The 17,585-nt window shown below is 41.2% G+C and overlaps 1 protein-coding gene across 3 annotated transcripts in view; it reads left to right on the top strand.

Annotated features, from left to right (window-relative positions):
- The window catches only part of grm3 (glutamate receptor, metabotropic 3), a 39,716-nt gene extending 22,161 nt beyond the window's left edge, over positions 1-17,555 (top strand). For all 3 annotated transcript variants that reach the window (XM_064343111.1, XM_064343109.1, XM_064343110.1), the window contains 4 exons: positions 2,560-3,427; positions 11,233-12,302; positions 14,481-14,655; positions 15,205-17,555. In XM_064343111.1, coding sequence (XP_064199181.1) covers positions 2,560-3,427; positions 11,233-12,302; positions 14,481-14,655; positions 15,205-15,281 — 2,190 coding nt within the window. In that variant the 3' untranslated portion in view covers positions 15,282-17,555. The remainder of the gene's footprint in view (positions 1-2,559; positions 3,428-11,232; positions 12,303-14,480; positions 14,656-15,204) is intronic.
- The last annotated feature ends 30 nt before the right edge of the window (positions 17,556-17,585 follow it).

Genomic DNA, 17,585 nt, shown 5'->3' with positions numbered 1-17,585 from the left:
CTCGCAAATAAATTTGCCAAAAGTCAAAGATGCCAAAGCTGCCAAATCTATCCACCATTACCTGCCTGCTCTCCCCTCAACTGCTCAGCTAAATTACTGCCAGGGATTTTGGGTTGGCCCCATGAACATTTCACACTGGGCCCCTCCACCCAGGCCTCCCCATCCTTGCACTATTATGATTACAAAATTTTTGAGGGTCCCTGTCAACCAGGGCCCTTGGAATTGTGCTAACCCCCCTGACACTCCCCACCCCATATGGCATCGCTGGGGCTCTGTACAACAGTTCGGAAAGGGACAGCAATACAACATGTTGAAACAAAAATGAATAAATACATGCACTGTTGCTCACCAGAATTGAGACAACGTATTTGAAAAAGTTACTAGATTCACATGCTGTGTAACTGGCCCCAGAGTATCTCTGCCATTATTACACTGTGTGCCATGGTTCTCCCATAGCTCTTGTGACAGAGTTGAGGGAATTTGCATAGTTTTGCATAAAATCCTCTCTGCCATTCCACCACACCACACAAAAGACTGCCCTCCCTATCTTTTTTTTTTTTTAAATCCGCAATCTCTTTACTATTCAAGATGTTGCTTTTGAATCCTGGCAAAGAGCCAAGCGAATTCTGACCTCAGCACACTCTCCCGTTAAATAACCGTTGTTATCCATCATGCGTGTTTCTTGGGTGACAATTAGTCATTGTTCTCGTTATAGCGTAGTTGTTGTTTTCCCTGTTTCAGCCCCGAAGCAGCTGTGTTTATGAGGACACATTTATTTCAATGCTTGTAGCTTTTTTTCCACTCTGTGCTGTGGAAGGCGACTTTAACTTATACAGCACATAATTTATTTCTTGAAAAATGATTAGCTGTTGAACCATGTGGGACAAATGACCTATGCCTCACTGTATTTTACGTGCTGGTAAAACCGCCTTATATCCAATCAGTTCCTAATTAGTAAAATACATTTTGTGCCACCACCCATGTAATGTTTACTTGTCAGCACTGGAGCTGCTCTCAGCATTGTCTACTTCAACCACGATTTTATCAGAGCTAATATTTACATACTTTAAACTCCTCTTCTGGGCTTTTTCTGTGTATGCTTGCTTTCACAATTCACGCTCTCACTAGAGGAAGGGTGCAGCAGTGATGAAAGGGGCCCTGACCAGTAATCAGAGTACTTTCATGCAGCCGTCCCTCAGCGATGGAACCACAGTGAACCGGGAGAGAGAGAAGAGCGTAGTGAGAAGTCCCATCAGTGCAGCATGGGAGTAATTAAGCCTATCAGCTCCACACAGTGCTAATGAGGGGGAATCAGATGCTCTGCTGGTGAGCGCAGTTTATTTAGCTTTAGCTCGTTTATTGCCCCGACAGAACGGCCACAGTGAGACCCTGACAAGCTGGAATACCGCTGACTTTGTACATCAGCAGAGAAACACTCATTTATCTCCACATGACCCAAAACAATGCTCCATTTCTACCTGTTTATGAAGAAGTGTAGGCATACGTCTGTAACCATATAAGCGTATCACCACAGGATAGTTCAGTGTAATAGAAAAGACTGCAGGTGCTGCCTGAATGGTCACTATTCTGCTCAGGCTATTCAAGTATTGATCATGGCACCATGTGCCATGACAGTAATGATGCGTCATTAAACATAGTGACCGGTTAATGGGAGCACTGCCTTTACTCACTCATGAAAACCAAACTAGGGCTGTCAGTTGTTCCCTAAAAAGCCTTTTGAATATTTAAAAGGAAAAAAAACAAGCATTCCAATATATACAAAAGTATATTTATATCTAATTCATAATATAACAAGTTACATAACATGTTTACCAGGCTTGTTATACACAATGGTCTCTTGGTGCTTAGCAGGTAATTCATGTGTGAATGAGGGAGGGAAAACAGACATAGGTGCCTCCAACTTGGTTATTTCTATGAACTCTGTTGGATGCAGTTTGCCAATGTGCCTGCACATTGCTTGTTGCTTTGTGATATCTAAGCTTTGCAAATTCTGTAAACTACTGTGTCCGTCTGTTCAATCTTCCCATGAGCTGCAGGGAATCCAAAACTCTTTCCAATCATTACTTCAGGGTGTTCATGAGAGATCATTTCCCCATCATGAGAGATCATTTGACGGTTGGTTCAGAGTTTTCTGCCCTAATGGTGAAGGTTTAGTGTTGATTGACTCAAACAAATAGCGACTACAAAGGAAGAAAATTATTATTTTAATCAGATTAAAAGAAAAGGACAAGGAAAGTGCATCAGATGGAAGGGGTTTGAACGTGCACAAATTAAAATATCCTGCAGTTCTTTTCACAATTATTTTCCCATTTGAATTAAACTTTTGTTAAAATTTTCATTCCAATTATGTACAATTGTAAATGTTTGTTTTTTGACAATACGACAACTTATAAAAACCTGGTGGAATACAATGGAAGCATGATAGTTTCAGCACTGTTTCTGTGTAAAATGTTATGTCAAATATTAATTGGGGTTAGAACAGTACTCAGTCACTCATTATTGAGTTGATCATTTCATGATTTTGCACTCTCTCCACAGGTCGCCAACTTACTGCGACTGTTCCAGATCCCTCAGATCAGCTATGCCTCTACCAGTGCCAAGCTGAGCGACAAGACCAGGTATGATTACTTCGCCCGGACCGTCCCACCCGACTTCTACCAGGCCAAGGCCATGGCCGAGATCCTGCGCTTCTTCAACTGGACGTACGTGTCCACGGTGGCGTCCGAAGGCGACTACGGCGAGACGGGGATCGAGGCCTTCGAGCAGGAGGCCCGGCTCCGCAACATCTGCATCTCCACCTCGGAGAAGGTCGGCCGCTCCAACGCCAAGAAGTCGTACGACGCCGTCATCCGCCAGCTGCTGCTGAAGCCCAACGCCAAAGTGGCGGTGCTGTTCATGCGCAGCGACGACGCCCGGGAGCTGCTGGCCGCGGCTGGCCGCCTCAACGCCTCCCTCATCTGGATTGCCAGCGATGGCTGGGGGGCCCAGGAGAGCATCGTCAAGGGCAACGAGAACGTCGCCGACGGGGCCATCACTCTGGAGCTGGCCGCCCATCCCGTGAGGGACTTCAACAGGTACTTCCAGAACCTCAACCCCAGCTCCAACTTGCGCAACCCCTGGTACAAGGACTTCTGGGAGCAGAAGTTTCAGTGCACCCTGAGTGGGGTGGGCGGGGACAAACCTCAGCACTTGCAGCCGTGCGCAAAGCACCTGGCGGTCAACAGCTCCAATTTCGAGCCTGAGTCTAAGATCATGTTTGTGGTGAACGCTGTGTACGCCATGGCCCACGCTCTACACAAGATGCATCGCACGCTATGCTCCAACACCACGCAGCTGTGCGATGCCATGAAAGTCTTAGACGGGAGGAAGCTGTATCGGGATTACTTACTCGACATCAACTTCAAGGGTAAGTTGTTTGTGATGAAATTTTCCATTCTCAAATGCAGGTGAATCCATGCTGTAACGGTGGAATGCATGCAGTACTCACGACAGCCTAATCAACGGCCAGACAGCGGCTAACAAAGCTGCAGCATTTTCTACTTCATGAGATGAATGATTACATTCAGTTGCAGGCGTCCTGTTTGCTAAAAGTCTGGAATATGAAAGGCTTTAAGTTGTCACAGTTAAATGTGCCATGAATATGTCTGATAATTGTGAACATATGAGAAGTAAAGCTCTTAGCTCTCAGTCCTGGCGTTGGGGAAAAGCTGGGGTAATGCTGCAGTTCTGCGGAGAGGGAGAGAGAACAGGGGGAGCGGTGCAGGGTGGGATGGCATGCATCAGCAGATGATTCTCTTTGAAATCCACCATCTTCATATTTCAAGCAGCGAATCAAAGGCTGTGGGGCGCTGTCTGGAATGATAGCGAGGGAGGCAGCATCCCCGTTCGCACAAACCGCATCTGTTTTCATCCAGAGGAAGCAGTGGGGGCTGGGGGATGCAGTGAGTGGTCCCTCTGAGGTCTCTTTCCCTCTCCGTAATTGGGACTGCTGTCTCCCACATCAGTCTCCTATAGCTACCCATTCTGTCCGCAGCTGGATCTCAATCCCGCTTTTCATCCTCAGATGTAATTTGAAGTTAGCAAACCAGCCTTATAAATCAATGCTCAAAAGCCCCATTGTCAATGACGATAATTAAATTTCCGTTATGTCGTATGTTCTTTGAAGACGACAACTTTTTTTTTCTAGAACTGTTGCCTCTGATAGGTCATGAACATGATTGTGGTGATGATGACGATAGCGATGGCATCCAAGGTGAATGTTAAATAGCGGGACAGCCTGTTCTGTTGAGAATGACCTGGTGACTTGCATCTCTGCTGCTGTTGATGCTGTTCTGTGAAACTGAAGATTGATGTAGTAAAAGCCCTGGGGTCTTTGGCTGGCTTTTATCTTCAAATGAAAAGATCACTGTGGAGTTCTCCTCCTGCAGGAATTACCTTTCACGCAATCTTAAATATTTTAACATCTGCAGTTTGTCTGAAAAAACAATGGGTTGGGAGAGAGAGGGAGCCATATTCCTCATGCTTCATTGCCATCCACTTAACTTTCTTTATCCCTGAAGTTCATATGTTCTACTTTCCTTACTAGGAAATAGGAATATTGTGTCTTGCTTGTTGGGAAGGTGCTTTTTAAATCAGAAGGCTGCATGTTCAGATCCTGATTGAGGCATTGCTGGTGTGTCCTTAAAGCATGGTGCTTATCTCCATTGCATTACAAGTGTGTGCAGTTCTAGTATTCTGCTGCCTCTCAAATGTACACTGTGTAATTAGCCCCCAGATAAGTGCATATGCTAAGCCAATAAATTATGTAGATGAAACCAATGTTAAAATAGTGTTTTACATATAAGGCAGGCATTGCAGTAATCATGATGTTATTGACACTCATAGGCGAACAGTTGCAAATGAAAACAGAGGCTGACACCATGCCCTCCATAAGCTAGCCAACCCTACTAAAAAAAGGACAGTTACAGAGAAGTGATATATGTACTAGGTCCACTGCCAGATCAAACTAAGAAGTCAATACATGTTTGGCTACCTCAGAGCAGAGACGGAGAGTGAGGAGTAAAGCAATGTATGCACACGCCTACACATTTTTTCCTCAAAGCTTCTGTTTACTGAAAAATCCAAAGCAGATGACAGAATCTTCTGGCAAGGCTATAAGCCTTGGGGGAAATGGCTTCCGCAATAAACAAGATATACTGTATGTATCACCACTGTTTAATACAAGGCAATACATATTGTTATCCAATCATTCCTGTTTTCAATGCTAAGATTCTCCATGTCATGGGTTATTTCTCAAAATAATGAAGACGCAGTGTAGCCATATAAGAGGGTACAGGCAGGCTGCTATTGTCATTAGAGTTTACAAATCATTGAAGTAACCCTATGGAAGGCCTGAGCCACACCTAACTGCTGAGCAAAAGGTACAAAAGAAAAATTTCCAATCTTGTTTTAAACTTGATCTACTTAAGCATTTGCTTGAGGAGAATTGGCTTGAAATCCTTTTTTCCCAGAATTCTCAGACACCCCTAACCCACACACTCTCTGTCATCTCTCACCCACCCACCTCCTCCTCCCCATCTGCAGAAAACAGATCAGAGCTATCGCAGACCTCAGCTTAAATAAATGTGATTTACCCTCCCCTTTCCTTGTGTTTTTATTGTTTGTATGTATAATATTTCTTGGACTGCCATTTTTTGCTAGCATTTGAGGGCTGCAGAAAAATGGCCTGTTGGCCAGGGGTGGGTGGGGAAAGAGGGAGGGGGGGGTATTGAGCTGAGAGTTTAATACTAAGCTACAGCAACAAAACTTTTCGGTCTCCCACGTTTGAAAATATGTCTTGCTGCTCAAAGACACCAGAAAAATTGTGTCTCTTTGCTCCCCTCCAAAACCGTTCTGCAGTGGGGTTTTTTTTCATCCTAGTTTAAAGACCATACTGTATTTTTATTTTATTATTGTTATTTTCTGCAAGTGTGGAATAGAGTTGAATATACTTAGTAATACAGAAACATACAAGCTGTATAATAGTTATGGACAGCTTGAACGTCACTAGCTTATTCAATTACAGTGCCCTTCAGAACTACTCGCACCCGAGATAATGGTGAGCAAAGATGCGAGCATCCAAAGAGATCATTTTTGGTTCATCTAAAAGCTCATTAAAGCTGAAGTTCAACTTGTGTGCTGTGAATAATAACACGCCAGATTTATGAGATAAATTATGAGATTATTTGACACGGACAGGTTAATGATGATACCTGCAGTCTCGAGCGCCAGCTGTGAGACGGCAGTAAGACAGGTGGAGAGGAGCTCTGAATGTGACTGTTAGCAACAGCGGCTCACTCTCCCTTGAGGCTTTTGTTTATTTGGGAGAATCATGATCCTTTTTTTTCTGATTTCTTGATTTTTTTTTGTCATATGTAAATGTCCCATGATGAACCCCCCACTTCGGCGACAACTATATTCATTTAATTGATTTATTTGTGTACAGACCCCTCAAGCCACAGACCAACACAGACCGAACACAGCAAGAAATTGTTCTATGGATGACTTATACACTTTACATCTTAAACCTGATAGACATATCTTCTGAGTATATGCTCAGCCTGAGCCTTAAATGGAATACATTTGTGCTACTATTATGAATACAGCTCTTGGGGAGAGGAGTCATGCATTAAAGCCAATGGGGCCTGGTTGAGTGATGTATATACTGTAAGCTAAGCTAAAAGGCTTTTGTTCTGCACTGATTTGAAAGGGTGACAGGAAAACATCAGGGTGAGGCGGCACAGAAGGTGACGGACGAGAGCCAACGAGAGCCAATGCCGGGAAGACATAAAATAGGAGTCCGACCCTGGCGTCAAAGCTTAGTGTCACCCCCTGTAAGACCGCTACATCAATGACACAAAGCAGAGCAGGGTGACTCGCAAGGCATACAAACTCCCACACACATCTAATCTTAAGGGCAAGTGCAGCACTGAAAAACAGGTTATGGTTGTGTGCCTAGTGTGTGCATCCCAAGAGAAAGTACTGAGCATGGCTTTGAAGCTTGTGTAAAGACAAGCATTTACACCTCACTTTCAGTGAATGTGTAGATTTAGCATATATCAGGATGCATGATCATAGAGGAAATGTGGATAAATATGCATGAGAGATATAAAATTTGTATGTTTGCTCCCATCGCATTCAAACTTTGGTATCATCCGGCATCATCATTCTTTTAGTGTCACCCTTTTAAAAATTGTTGTTATTTTTCTTTTGTTGATGTGTTTGCTTTGATTGTTCCATAAGGAAAGTGTTTTGTACAAGACCCTTTGGCCTTTTTTTTATTACTTTCCCTACACATTTATTCTTTAATGCTTGTTGCTTTTATATGATAATGTTTTTTGCTTGTGCAAAAATGAAAAGAATTTAAAAAATCTTACTCTGTATGCAGACAGTGATCCAAATGTAAAGCTGACAGTGTTTCAGACCAGCCCTTTAAAAAATAATGACAGTAGACTTCCCTTTCACCTCATGTGACCTCTGCTCTCTGAATGTAAGAGTGATGTCACTTCAGGCTCTTGTCTGCAGCTGGTCCTTTGTCATAAATACTGTATATTTCCTATAGATATATACAGTGAACATTCATATCAGTGAAACTGAAATATACTAGAATTTGACCTGCATGGCCTAGCTTATTCCACCTAAGAATTCTAAATTATCTTATTGAATAAATATGTTTAGTCAGCAAAACTAGACAGACATCACAAACATTTAATGTTTGCTTTACAGTACAAATACCATATAATATCATTAAAATTACATTTACATGTTACATTGCCAAACAAGTCTGTACATGCACATAACATTAGTAAGCAGGTAGGTATAGTTATTTTTCGAGTTATCACATTTTGAACCCCACACTTATACACACATTCCAACCTTACTGATTAATAGCAGAGATTTTTGATTGCTTTCATGTTTTCTTGCACATCATTATATCTGTGTAATGGGGGATGCTTAAAATGAGTTTTTATTGGACATCTTGACCTTTCTCCCTTCTAACAGCCTCCCTGGTACCTTGTAAAATATATATTTTCTGTTACATAGGCACACAGCACATTTTAGCCAATTTCATAAAATGGCATGAATGAGAAAATAAGTGCTCTAGATATATAGATATGAGTTATTTTGAGTTATGTTATCCAATGCAATCTGCATAATTCTCTGAAGGTAATTACAATGCACCTGTTCTCAACAAACATCAAACAGTGTTTTCACAGCATCTGAAGTTATTCAGCCATGCAGCTGTTGCAAAGTCATTCAGTTCAGACTTTTGGAGACCTCTATAGTTGTTTGACTTTTATTCTTTTTTATTACTTTTATTTTATTAAGAAGACCACACTCAGGATACTTTGTGTATTACTAGCAATACATTAACCATATATAGTAAACTTAAGTAGTATGAATCTTTGATCTGCTAAAAAATAAAATGCAATCCATTTTTGCGATGTCATTTGCCACCTACACTTGAGGAAAACAGTTGCAGTAGAAAACTACAATTAGCAAGTAGGATTCTCCAGAAACAAAAAACTTCAAATTTGAGTATTTGCATATTTGTGTATTTGTGTTTTATAAAGCTTTTAAAAAAGATGAACTGAAGCCCATTAAAACCACAGTAAGAAATCTTTAACAAATTATGTACAATTTCACAGCTGTATACCTACAGACCGAGTTAATTGAAGTAGGTGCAGTAATCAGGCAACATAATTATGAATTAATTCCCTTAACACTCAAGCAGGTAAAGCTTTTTGTGTAGTTTCATTGTTAAATGTGGTACAATATGCCACAGAAATATAAAGGAAGTTAACAACATACTCTCATGTCTATGCAACAGGCACAGCAACACAGTCACACAATACAGGATCAGACCATCAGCCATGAAAATAATTTTCCTTCCCTGAAGTTAAAGAATAATGTTGTGTAAGCTACTGAGAAAGTACCTTGTACAAAATATATTATTCTATGTTAAAGACAAACCACACATGTGTAGAACCCATTAGCTGGCTTACCCTAGAATGAATCATATTTCATGAATTGTCAATTGTGTTCCAAAGCTGGTAGACCCTCAAGTGCCTATTTCAACAATCGGAATGCACTTCATCCATGAATTGGAGCACCAGTCTTTTAATCTTCCTACCTTACCGGGTATTATTAATCATTAATTGTTACAAAAATCATGTGTATGAAAAATTTTGTGTGGCTAAGGAAAGGTTTGCCTTTAAAACAGATGTTATACTTCTGACTTGGAATGTTTGTGATAAAAATATAGTTCTGATATTGTTGTTAATAAAATCCATTCTTGGTTCCTGCGTGACTCTTGTCACCTCATTAGAGGAAGATGGGATGGAAACTCTCCATACATTTACAGTTATTGTTGGCAATGTTGCGTTTGTTACTTCAGAGCGACAATTTCATATTGAATCATTATAATTGCTATAATTACACTTAGACATAATTGCCATAATTACAGGATAAACTGCTGATAAATGAATGCAAAGTGTTTCAGGAGCACAGCAGCATGGTGATGGGTGGCCTGTTGAATTTTAATTTGGGAAAGACACTGTTTTGATCATCGGCAGAGTTAAAGTAATAAAAAAAAACTGTTTTTCATTGAAATTCAAGAAGCTTTTCTGTTTCTGCGATGTTAGAAGGCAATACTGCCATCTAAGGGTTTCCACGTCCTATCTAAATCAAACTGGTATTTGTGACAGGGATAATGATCTCTCTAATGATGTAAGTAATCAATTTGAAAATGTTGTTGCTGGTCATTCTGCTACTGCGCATAATTATTTAGATTCATGTTGTTATGATATTTCTGATATTTCATTTGAATTCTTTAAATGTTGCTTATTTATTTATTTTTTTTAAGTTTACTCACATTCAATTAGTAGCAACAAATTAAATGTAAAGCCACACATTGTTTAATAGGCATGCAATAGATAGATAATACATGTCACACAAAGTGATATTGTCACTCTACCTCCTTGACTTCTTGAACATCAGCAAAGTTCAAACTCACCTGAGTCATTTGTCTAATAAAATAAATTAAGGATTAATTTAATGAAAGTGCCTTTTGGCAGAACTGTGTGAATGACAGCACCGTAACTGTGCCAAGGTGAGGCTACAGATATGCTGTATATGTCCCTTCTAGGACTGAGCATGTTAGAGGTTCGTAATAGAGTTATGGCCATTAAAATAATATATATTTACAGTGAAATCCTTAATATTATTTGAATGAAAAAACAGTAGGCATCTCAACGAACAGCCAGATCTATCGAGCAGATTATGAGAAAGCAGTCAGTGTGGTGAGAAGGGGACTGTCTCTGTGATTTATGGAGTTCATAAACTCAAAATTGCACTTTAACTGACAAGCTGTTTTCCAGTGTGGTTTATCATGTGTTCACAGCAGTCCAGATTGTGACACACCAGCCAGCTATATTACAAGGCAGTTCAAATCCTGTGAGGCACTATTAAGAATGAATGCACCAAGTCAAAAAGAAAATTAGCTTTTTAAGTTTTTTTCCATACGTAAGTAACCAGTTCCAAACAAAAGCACCCACAGATTTAACATGCTGGATAACATGGCTGGCAAACAGTTGCATTTCCAACACTATTGTCTGCATCCCATTTTGTTCCATTATTGCTGTTGTAGCTCCATTACAGTATACTATTATCTTTAACCTGAGGGAAAGGTCATATAGGCTAGTTTCCTCGCCATCTGGCTGACAAGTGTCCATGGGCAGTTTTTTGAAATTGAATCATGAATATTTGGTTTCTTTTGTGGGGTGGCTTGAAAGTCTGTCTTTGAAAAGCACTTTTGGTTGTCTGGTAAGATGCCCCAAGTCACAGCAGCTGATAGACACATAATTCAGACAAATAGCACAATACCCATCAAAGGTGATGAAAAGAATGGTCACACTTAGCAATTATGACTCTCGCTGATGAAATAGGCTGGTTATGTACACCTTTTAAAAATCCAATTGTATCTTACTCTGCAGAAAGCTATTACCTATTTTTTTGATAATATGCTATTTCTCTGATTTAAATTGCTTTTCTCGTGCAAGTCTGGTGCTTGAGTTCTTTGGTTTTTTGAATGTATGTGTCGACAAAATCTTTATTCAGTGTAAATGCATAAAACCTCAGAATTCCATCTTTCAAAAGTATTCTTTTTTTCAGCGCCTTTCTCTCCGCCTGGGATTGACAGCTTTGTGAAGTTTGATGCCAACGGCGATGGGATGGGCCGCTACAACATCTACAACTACCAGAAGACGACGGAGAAATACGGCTACATCCAGGTGGGAGAGTGGGCGGAGACCCTGACCCTGAACGGCGAGCTGATTCGCTGGTCCCAGGGCGGGGTCGCCACGCCCACCTCCCAGTGCAGTGACCCGTGCGCCCGCAACGAGATGAAGAAGATGCAGGCGGGCGAGTACTGCTGCTGGATCTGCACGCCCTGCGACGTGCACGAGTACCTGGCCGACGAGTTCACCTGCGCCCCCTGTAGCCCGGGCCAGTGGCCCAGCGACGACCTGTCAGGCTGCTACGACCTGCCCGAGGACTACATCATGTGGGAGGACGCCTGGGCCATCGGCCCCATGGCCATCGCCTGTGCCGGCTTCGTCTGCACCACCCTGGTGGCCGCCGTCTTCATCCGAAACAACGACACGCCGCTGGTCAAGGCCTCGGGCCGCGAGCTCTGCTACATCCTCCTTCTGGGCGTCTTCATGTCCTACGGCATGACCTTCTTCTTCATCGCCAAGCCCTCGCCGGCCATCTGCACCCTGCGCCGCCTCGGCCTGGGCACGTCCTTCGCCGTCTGCTACGCGGCCCTGCTCACCAAGACCAACCGCATCGCCCGCATCTTCGGCGGGGTGAAGGACGGCGCCCAGCGGCCCCGCTTCATCAGCCCCAGCTCGCAGGTCTTCATCTGCCTGAGCCTCATCTCGGTGCAGCTGGTGCTGGTGTCCGTCTGGCTCCTGCTGGAGGTGCCCGGCACGCGCCGCTTCACGCTGCCAGAGCGGCGGGAGACCGTCATCCTCAAGTGCAACGTCCGCGACTCCAGCATGCTCCTGTCGCTCTCTTACGACGTGGTCCTGGTCATCCTGTGTACCGTGTACGCCTTCAAGACCAGGAAGTGCCCCGAGAACTTTAACGAGGCCAAGTTCATCGGCTTCACCATGTACACCACCTGCATCATCTGGCTGGCGTTCCTGCCCATCTTCTACGTCACCTCCAGCGATTACCGAGTCAGTACAATGATATGTTTGATATGCAACCAATGATATGTTTAGGGGAGGGCTACTCAACATTGGTTCTGGAGGGATGCGGTCTGTAGGCTTTGTTGTAGATGAGCACTTAACAACTGTAATCTAAAACACAACAAATAATCGTCTTGATTGAAGCATTACCTTCCCTAGTTCAACAGTGAAAGTGGGTTTAATTGATTTGGAAAACCTGCTGGATTTTTCCCTCCAGGTCCAGTGTTATCTTGTATTGAATAGAATGTCTTTATTTTATTACCACAACTTCATTGTTTAAAAGCTCAAGTAATTGGTGTGTAAAGGTGTGAAAATATCTCAGGGGTTTGAAAAAGACAAGGACAGGGAAGGGCCTTTAAATTGAGACAAATGTGTTAGGGTAGTTCAGCTTCATAAACTCTCGAATGGGTGAACCAAAAAATAATAATTTTCTCTTTATAGCAAAAGAGATGGAACAGTTAGAATCAATGATCCATAGACTAATTTTGTATTTTGCCAGCCAGCAAAAGTGGCAAAAAAAAACATTGCATTGAAAGTATGTATCACTGCAAAAAAGGTAAGTAAATGAATAAGAAAACAGAAAGAAGAAAACATAAAACTACTTATGAATATATTCAGCCCATCAACAGAAATAATGTACCATTTCTTAAGTATTGAAGTACATTGTATACTTAAAGCAGGAGGCAAAATTATTTTTTATAATTTCACTCAAATACTTGAAGGAACTTTAATCATGAATTTTGGAGAAAACAGCTTTATAGTATCAAAATGAACATTCCAAGCTTTTGCATTAATACTTTTTCCATGAAAAAAAAATCAATGCTCTTTTAATATGGCAGAATCTACCCTCAAATGTGTGACATGATTAGGCTATATAGGCTGAGATGATTATGTAGAGTAATATTTTACCTGATCAAAACCACACCTGACTTACGTTGGGCTTTTTGGTTCTCTCCTCATTTCAAAATTGGATGTGCTCCATTTAATTTCTTCTTCCTGTTACATTAATGAAATACACAGAAACCATGTAAAGGTGTAATATCAGACAAGTAACCAACTATTATAGACCACATAACATTTTCTAAAACAAACAATAACAAAAATTAATATGAAATAGGCTGATTACTCTGCTTGGTAGATGTGTAGAGGTAACTATTATGGCCCATCTGCATGCACTTAGTCTGCTACCATTACATTTTTAGTGATCTGACACAATTAAGACAGATGCCTGTCATAATTCCTGTTATGAATAAGTGGTTCGAAAAGGTAATCTTGCTAATACAATAGTTTATGAACTGGTTACACAACTGGTATTTCAAAAACTCTATATTAACATCTGTACTGATAAACGTGGACAAACTGTTGACAGCAATGCTAAATGTTTAACATCGCTTAAACAAAATTGAATCGTTAAAGAGAGATAATTTGCATCTGTAAAGGACCCAGTCAATGAAGTAAAAACTAATTTAAGTCTAAAAAGATGGACTGAGGGGATGATTAGGGGAATGCTGAGGTAAATTGAACTTCTGATCTGTCTTAAACCCATTTTCTCTTGGTTAAATGGCATGCAAAGAATGTTTCGTTATACACTATGCATAAGATAAATTTAATACTGGCTTGACCTTTGAATACTGGAAAGACGATTATTTTAGAAGAACTGAGAACACAAGAGCAGTCTGTCCGGAGGCTAAAAGTTGTGTAAACAGCAGCTACAACCTGCCAGTTAAGAAAGGTGTCTCAGTCGCATGGATATCTACTCTCAGCTTCTGGTGAAATGCTGGTGTATACAGATATCCCTCACATTGTACAAATAGTTCTGAAGGAATTCAACGGTAGTTTTCTTCAAAATATAATAACGATTTAACCTTTGATTAACATAATTTCAATTAACATGCCTATCTCTGTTGAGCTTGGAACTATTTTTACATTTTCAGAATGTATTTGAGTGCAAAGACCTTACAAGTCAAATTAATTTTTCTCAGTACATTCAACAAACTGTTTCTCAGAGTTATATTTTCTTGTAGTTGTTCTCACCAATTTAACTGTTCGAATGCAGGACTGGAACTCTGTTTGTGGAAATCAGTGCAGCACAGAACAGCTGAGTGTGTCTTTTTCCACTTTCCCTTGGGTTCAGGACACATACCCCGTGCTTTCTCCCCTCCGCAGGTGCAGACCACAACCATGTGCATATCGGTCAGCCTGAGCGGCTTCGTGGTCCTGGGGTGCATGTTCGCCCCGAAGGTCCACATCATCCTGTTCCAGCCGCAGAAGAACGTCACCAGCCACCGGCACAACCTGAACCGCTTCAGCATCGGTGGCGCGGCGGCACCGTACTCTCACGGTGAGAGGCATGCTCCATTACATACCTGCTCATGTAGCAGCATCCACGTCCAAGGTGCCTTATGAATGTATTTCAAGAGAGATGAGCCTATGCATTCTCCATTCCTTCCGTAGAGCCTGCAAGTTCGGATAAAGGCTTGTAGATTAATTAAAATACAGTGAGTCCTGTGGCACATTGAATGCGCAGAGGATAGCAAAGGGAGAAGGAGAAGCAGTTGACTGCACGTTTCGGTGGATGAGTCTGCCACCTTGAAGAATGACCTTCTGAAATGATAAAGCATGTTATAGCAGTGGGAACAATTAAGAAAAGTTTGAGTCAAATGTCCTGAAACACTGAGAAATGGACCAGGTGAAACATTTGATATTTGAAAAAAATTAAAATGTACAGCCAGGTACCCTAAGGAGTAAGAGTAGATGAAAACACGTTCGCCTCCTGAGAAAATGTCAAAGAGCTGTCGGTTCTTAGACAGGAGATGATGTCTTTTTTTGTAGGTAAGGAAAATGAGGCGCTCTTTAGGAGTTCTGTCCTGATTTACCCTCTCCTTCACAGGTTCTGTGAGCGCTCATTACGTGCCCACTGTCTGTAACGGGAGGGAGATCGTCGACTCCACCACGTCCTCCCTGTGACCTCCATACAACCCCTCTAACTCTTCCTCTTAGACTGTTAGCAAATTTGCACATATTGTGCACCTCCTGTGAGCTAGTACCATTAATGTAGAAAGCGTGTATTACATTATTTTTAAGGGCTGTACATAAAAAACTGACATTGTTCTAGAAAAACAAAAGTAAACTTTATAGGATGTTTTTGGGAGAGTTTGATTTTTGATAGCTTTACTATGCTTTGTAAATAACCATAAACTCCATTGTTATACTGTACATTATTGATTGGATGCAGCAGTAACCCACTGACATGCTGCATTGGGAATTTTGGACAAACTATTTGTCACTTTATTTTGTAGGCCTCATTGTGATAACAGATTATGTGTTTCTATGTTGTATATAATATGTACATTACTTTTAAACGATGGTTTTAACAGCACAAGTTGACAGTGTTCCGCAAATTGACAAACGTATTTTAAAAATGCAATTTTGCTCCTCTAACTATTAATTGGTGTTTGTAAAGTCTGTAGGATGTCAAGATGCCTGTGCTGTCTGACATTATCATCTTGAGTCACAGAGTGTAATGACAATTAAACAGTGGCAGACCTTGCTAATAATATGTAACCTGTAGTAAAATGTAATGATGTTTATTGATGATGGCTTTTGTGCCTTAACTTGTCTTGTAGTTTTATAATGAGACTGTGTGCAGATAGGAAGCAGATGCATCGTATTGCCTCGTGCCAACTGCTTACATTTACAGAAGGGTATGCTGTTTAGCATACAATTTTTAAGGCATTGCTGTTTTAGAGACACAGGTATGTTAAGTCAATTTGAGTCTTGCCAACTGCTGTTAAAATAACAGGTATCTGGGTTTAGAGGCAATGTGAATGTCTTTGTGATGTTACTTTATTTATATATGAAGACCCAACAAGTCATACTCTGAACTATTTTTAAAAAATGAATTCAGGCAAACACGACATCAGACAGCAGTTACAAACATCTGTAGCGAACAAGAAGATGACATATGGAGTACTCCCAAAGCCATTCATATTTAATAAATTATCATAACAGTAAAGAAGATATTGTTTAGACTTGACTTGTACAATTCAGCATGACGTGCACCACAAAACAGAATATTAAAATGTTGTACATCAGAGCTTGCATAATATGAGAATATGAGACTTGTCTTCCAATGTATTTGAGTAATTAAAATGGGGCACCTTTATATGGCCTGGTTCCACCAATCAGAATTTGCCACGCCTTCTCCAAGACAAGGACATTCTGGATGAAAAACAATGTTTAAAAAAAGGAAGCAAACTCAACATGGAGGTTGAAATGTCTGTACTGAAGTACCACCTCTGCTCTTCCCTGTTTTGTTGTGTTCTATTATGGCAAAAAATAATTTCATTTGCATTTAAAAGGTGAAATGTGCAAATGATTCAATATGGTCAATAGCTAACTTTACATTTGACCTCTTATCAACTGTTTTCTAAAATGTAATGTCCAGCCCATTGAACTTAGCCAAGGATCTCAATGGTGATATAGCATCTGAACACACCCAGATGCATATGGAAGTCTGTTGCTATGGAAGAAATGGAAGAAAACTGAAAATGAAATTCCTGAGATGGCTGAATTACACCCCAGCTCATGTGGTTAAGAAAAACTAAACCACAAAAGAAATGTGCATGTTGGGATTGCCACATGAAGTCGTGCTGTGGATTCGGTGAAGTAGCCTCATGCCCCAAGTCAAACAGTTTCTGCAGAAACATTTTTTGTCATGCAGTATATCACTCCCCAGTCCTTCTCTTGAGAGATACACAACATGGCACTATGGCCCATGTGGATGCCCGCAGCATCTTTCACTTCCCCAAAATCCTTTGGGAGAGGTCCTGGAACTCAGCTGGTAAACTCAGACAGCTTGGCAACATCTCTCTTCTTGCCTCCACTGAGGACATTGCAGAAGAGGACTGAGGATATGGCTGGCTAGCTTGGGGTCAAGTGCGGGGCCAAGCCAAAAGTGTGGGGATCATGTCTTGAAAATATGTATACACCCAAGTGGTCTCCCCAATGGTGCAATGAGTGAGATGGAATAGACACTGTGCCAGGCCTTGGTTTAATAATAAAAACTTTCATCCCAGCTGGCAAGTCCAATTTCCCAATTGTTCCCATGCAGAAAAACTGTGTTGTCTTGGGCCAACCTGAACTCAGGCAGTATCTGGCTAAGCATAAAGCAATAGTACAGTGCCAATGAAGTGCAATAACGAGGACATGAGCACATGCTAATAAACACTAATCAATCACTGTTTGAGTCTCTTTAATTTCTTGCCTTGC

Source organism: Anguilla rostrata, chromosome 7 (genome assembly GCF_018555375.3).
Source record: "Anguilla rostrata isolate EN2019 chromosome 7, ASM1855537v3, whole genome shotgun sequence".
Classification (NCBI taxonomy): domain Eukaryota; kingdom Metazoa; phylum Chordata; class Actinopteri; order Anguilliformes; family Anguillidae; genus Anguilla; species Anguilla rostrata.
Note: the sequence above shows the minus strand (reverse complement) of the source record. Positions and strands in the feature narration are given on the sequence as shown.